The sequence below is a fragment of the Acanthisitta chloris genome, unplaced genomic scaffold (assembly GCF_000695815.1).
Source record: "Acanthisitta chloris isolate BGI_N310 unplaced genomic scaffold, ASM69581v1 scaffold578, whole genome shotgun sequence".
NCBI lineage: Eukaryota > Metazoa > Chordata > Aves > Passeriformes > Acanthisittidae > Acanthisitta > Acanthisitta chloris.
The window spans coordinates 2,219-7,254 of record NW_008685105.1 but is presented as its reverse complement, the minus strand read 5'-3'; the positions used below and the strand labels follow the sequence as shown (position 1 = coordinate 7,254).

The 5,036-nt window shown below is 56.7% G+C and overlaps 1 protein-coding gene across 1 annotated transcript; it reads left to right on the top strand.

Moving 5' to 3' along the window:
- Nucleotides 1-94: 94 nt before the first annotated feature.
- Nucleotides 95-4,559, top strand: LOC103806862 (striatin-interacting protein 1; the record flags this gene model as incomplete). The annotated part of the gene is made up of 8 exons (XM_009079570.1): nucleotides 95-169; nucleotides 353-450; nucleotides 1,184-1,310; nucleotides 1,404-1,504; nucleotides 1,726-1,792; nucleotides 2,809-2,913; nucleotides 3,062-3,266; nucleotides 4,270-4,559. Coding segments are annotated over 8 exons (1,026 nt in total), but the record flags the coding sequence as incomplete, so codon positions are not given.
- Nucleotides 4,560-5,036: the final 477 nt, after the last annotated feature.

Sequence of the window (5,036 nt, the reverse complement as noted above, 5' to 3'; positions counted from 1 at the left end):
GGACTTGGGGCAGGAGCTGGGGAGATCCTGCCCTGGGGCCATGGCACTGCTGGAAGCTCCTGGGATGAGGTTTTCTGCTCTCTCCTGGCACCAGGGGGAAGAGGAGGTGGAACAAGTCCCTGCAGAGATCCTGTACCAGGGTCTCCTGCCCAGCCTGCCCCAGTACATGGTAAGCTGGGAGCTCTGGGGTCCTTCCCTGCTCCACCCCTGACTGGTGTCCATCCCTATCCACACCTGCCTCCCTGTTCCATCCCTATCCTCACCTGCATCCCCGTTCTTCCCTCTGGCAGTGGGAAGGGCCTGGCACCAGTCCCTCCACTCCCATCCCTTTCCATCTCTCCCTTGTGCCCAGATTGCTCTCCTGAAGATCCTCCTCGCTGCAGCTCCTACTTCCAAAGCCAAGACAGACTCCATCAACATCCTGGCAGATGTCCTGCCAGAGGAGATGCCGTGAGTGGTGGGAAGGAGAGGGAATGGGGGACAGGAGGGACCAGGCAGTGGGACATGGACCCTGGCGGGGGGATAGACCCTGTCCCAGCCCAAGGATCATGGAATCCCAGACTGGTTTGGGTTTGGAAGGACCTTCAGGATCATCCCATGGGCAGAAACACCTTCCACCAGCCCAGGTTGCTCCAACTCCTGTCCAACCTGACCTGGAACACTCCCAGGCATGGAACAGCCACAGCTGCTCTGGGAAATCCATCCCAGTGCCTCAGCACCTCACAGGGAGGAATTCCTTCCCAATATCCCATCTGTCCCTGCCCTCTGGCACTGGGAAGCCACTCCCTGTGTCCTGTCCCTCCATCCCTTGTCCCAAGTCCCTCTGCAGCTCTCTTGGAGCCCCTTGAGGCACTGGAAGGAGCTCTGAGGTCTCCCTGGAGCTTCTCTTCTCCCGGTGAACACCCTCAGCTCTCCCAGCCTGCCTCCAGAATCCTGGAATGGTTTGGGATTGGATACAGAATCCTGGAATGGTTTGGGATGAAGAGACCCTCAGGTCATCCCATCCCACCCCCTGCCATGGGCAGGGACACCTTCTACCAGCCCAGGTTTCTCCAAGCCCCATCCAACCTGACCTGGAACACTCCCAGGGATGGAGCAGCCACAACATTTCTGGGAAATCCATCCCAGTTCCTCACCACCCTCCCAGGGAAGAACTTCCCTACCCATTCCCTGTGTCCCTCAGGACCACAGTGCTGCAGAGCATGAAGCTGGGGGTAGATGTCAATAGGCACAAGGAGATCATCGTCAAAGCCATCTCAGCTGTGCTGCTCCTCCTGCTCAAGCACTTCAAGCTCAACCACATCTACCAGGTGAGCTTGGCTGAGGTCCCACCACCCTCCAAGGAATCTTTGAGGACCTGCAGGACCTGTGTGTCCCCATTGACCCACCTTTCTCCTCCCCAGTTTGAGTACATGGCCCAGCACTTGGTGTTTGCCAACTGCATCCCACTCATCCTCAAGTTCTTCAACCAGAACATCATGTCCTACATCACTGCCAAGAACAGGTAGTGGAGGAGGATGTCCCACCTGTATCCCTGGAGGGTGTGGGAGGAGTTCCTGCTTCCTTCACCCATCCATTATCCCTCCTGGCTGTGCTTTGAGTGCAGATAGACCTTGGAGGTGCCACCACAGGTCATCTCCTATGGGTGGGAGGTGTTGGGACTGTGTTGTCTTCAGCCAGGAGGGATGTGGAGGAGCAGCATGACATCTCCTCTCCTTCCTGCAGCATCTCTGTCCTGGATTATCCATACTGTGTGGTGCATGAGCTGCCAGAGCTGACAGCAGAGAGCCTGGTGAGTCAATCCTGGGCCAGATCCTGCCACTTGGGATGCTTCCCAGGGAAAATTGGGATGTGGGAAGGCAGCAGGACTCCAGCACCTAACCTTCAGCTCTTCTGTGCTCCTGGGGCTTGGGGGTGGCACATGTCGGTTTGGAGCCCTCACAAGAAGAATATTGAGGAGCTGAAGGTGTCCAGGGATGGGATGGAGCATCAGGAGGGGCTGAGGGAGCTGTGTGGGCTCAGCCTGGAGAAAAGGAGGCTCAGGGAAGACCTCCTGCTCTCTCCAACTCCTGCCGGGAGGTGCAGCCAAGTGGAGTCAGGATCTGCTCCCATGAAGCAACAGGATAAGAGGCAACACCTCAAGCTGTGCCAGGGGAGGTTCAGGTTGGGTATCAGGAGGAATTTCCCTGTGGAAAGGGCTGTCCAGCCCTGGCACAGCTGCCCAGGGCAGTGTGGAGTCACCAGCACTGGAGGTGTCAATGCCATGTGGATGTGGCACTTAGGCCATGGTCAGTGGTGGCCTTGGCAACACTGACAATGAGGGAAGGGTTGGACTCAGTGATCTTGGAGAGCTTTTCCAAACTGAACAATTCCATGAGTGGAGGATTCCTTGCCCACATGCTGTGCTGTCCCCTTGGACAAGGCAGTGGTGGAGTCACCATCCTTGGAAGTGTCAATGCCATGTGGATGTGGCACTTGGGGACATGGTCAATGGTGACCACTCAGTGATCTCAGAGGGCTCTTCCAACCTTGACAATTCCATGAGTGGAGGATTCCTTGCCCACACGCTGTGCCGTCCCCTTGGATGAGGCAGTGGTGGAGTCACCATCCCTGGAGGTGTCAATGCCATGTGGACGTGGCACTTGGGGACGTGATGAATGGTGACCTTGCTGAGGGAATGGTTGGTCTCAGTGATCTCAGAGAGCTTTTCCAACCTGATCAATTCCATGAGTGGATGATTCCATGGCTTTGGACAAAGCTCCTCAGACCACCACTGTCCTTATCCCCACTCCCATCCCTTCCCTGCAGGAAGCTGGAGACAACAACCAGTTCTGCTGGAGGAATCTCTTCTCCTGCATCAACCTCCTACGCATCCTGAACAAACTGACCAAGTGGAAGCATTCCCGTACCATGGTGAGACCTGAGGACCTCCTGGAGCTCAGTCTGGCCAGGCTGGGACCTCCCTGAGGACCTCCCTGGCCAATGGCACCTCAGTGTGGAGCAGGAGGTGGGAGAAGAAGGGTTAGATCCATAGATCCATTCTATCCACATCATCCCCTAGATGTTGGTGGTCTTCAAATCTGCTCCCATCCTGAAGAGAGCCCTGAAGGTGAAGCAGGCCATGATGCAGCTCTACGTGCTGAAGCTTCTCAAGGTGCAGACCAAGTACCTGGGCAGGCAGTGGAGGAAGAGCAACATGAAGACCATGTCAGCCATCTACCAGAAAGTCAGGCACCGCCTCAATGACGACTGGGCCTATGGCAACGGTATGGCCTGGGCCATCTCCTCAGCCCGTGCCACCCCTGCTCCTCCTGGGGACATGGCTGGGCACAGAGATGGCTCTTGGCTGCTTGGAGCTTCGGTGGGAGGGGTTTGGGTGGTGGGCCACAGGGAAGAGGGACAAGGCTGGTGGTGGCATCAGGGGAAGAGGGTCAAGGCTGGTGGTGGATCCCAGGGAAGAGGGACAAAGCTGGTGGTGGCATCAAGGGAAGAGGGACAAAGCTGGTGGTGGCATCAGGAGAAGAGGGACGAGGCTGGTGGTGGCATTAGGGGAAGAGGGACGAGCCTGGTGGTGGCTCTCACTCTACACCCTGTTGTAAGGAAGTGTTCCAGGTCAGGTTGGATGGGGCTTGGAGCAACCTGGGCTGGTGAAGGTGTCCCTATCCATGGCAGGGATGGGATGGGATGAGCTTTAAGGTCCTTCCATCCCAAACCATTCCAGGATTCTGGAGCCTCTCTAGGGCCAGGCTGGGAGAGCTAGAGGTGTTCACCTGGAGAAGAGAAGCTCCAGGGAGACCTCAGAGCCCCTTCCAGTGCCTCAAGGGGCTCCAGGAGAGCTGCAGAGGGACTTGGGACAAGGGATGGAGGGACAGGACACAGGGAATGGCTTCCCACTGCCAGAGGGCACAGATAGGTGGGATATTGGGAAGGAATTCCTCCCTGTGAGGGTTCTGAGACGCTGGCACAGGTTGCCCAGGAAAGTTGTGGTTGCCCCAAGGAGGTTGTGGATGCCCCAAGGAGGTTGTGGTTGCCCCAGGGAGGTTAATTCCAGGTTGGATAAATCCTAGAACAACCTGCTCTGGTGGGATATGGTGGGAGGTCTCCCTGCCTGGGACAGAGAGTTGGCACTAGTTGCTTTCTAACCTTCTCCCAACCCAGCCCATGTGATTCATTGGATCCCTAAGCACCTCTCACATCCTTTCCTGAGGGATCTGTGCAGGTTGAAGAACCCTTAGCTCCTCCCTGAGCCTGTCCCTTCTCTCCTCCCAGACCTGGATGCTCGTCCCTGGGATTTCCAGGCAGAGGAATGTGCTCTCCGTGCCAGCATTGAGCGCTTCAATGCGCGGCGCTACGACCGTTCCCACAGCAATCCCGACTTTCTGCCCGTGGACAACTGTCTGCAGAGTGTCCTGGGGCAGCGTGTGGACCTCCCCGAGGATTTCCAGGTCAACTACGACCTCTGGCTGGAGCGGGAAGTGTTTTCCCGGCCAATCTCCTGGGAGGAGCTGCTGCAGTGATGGATAGACAGCAGGGAGGGAGGAGGGGGGAGAGGTTTGGGGGGGATGAGGGTGAGGCTGGAGATCCTGGGGGGGTGAGGAGGACAGTTTGGGATGAGGAGGACAGCATGGCTTGAGGAGGACAGTTTGGGATGAGGATCACAGTTTAGGATGACTTGTACAGCTTGGGCTGAGGATCACAGCCTGGGATGAGTTCCAGTTTAAGGTGAGTTCCACAGTTTGGGATGAGGTCCACATCTTGGAATGAGGATCACATCTTGGGATGAGGAGGACAGTTTGGGATGAGGATCACAGCTTGAACTGAGGTCCTCAGTTTGGGCTGAGGGTCACAACTTGGGATGAGGATCATAGCTCAGGTTGAGGAGGACAGTTTGGGAGGAGGATCACAGCCTGGGATGAGGACCAGAGCTTGGAAGTGGTCCAGAATTTGGGCTGAGGATCACAGCTTGGGAAGAGGATCACAACTTGGGAGGAAGATCACAGCCTGGGATGAGGATCATATCTTATGTTGAGGAGGAC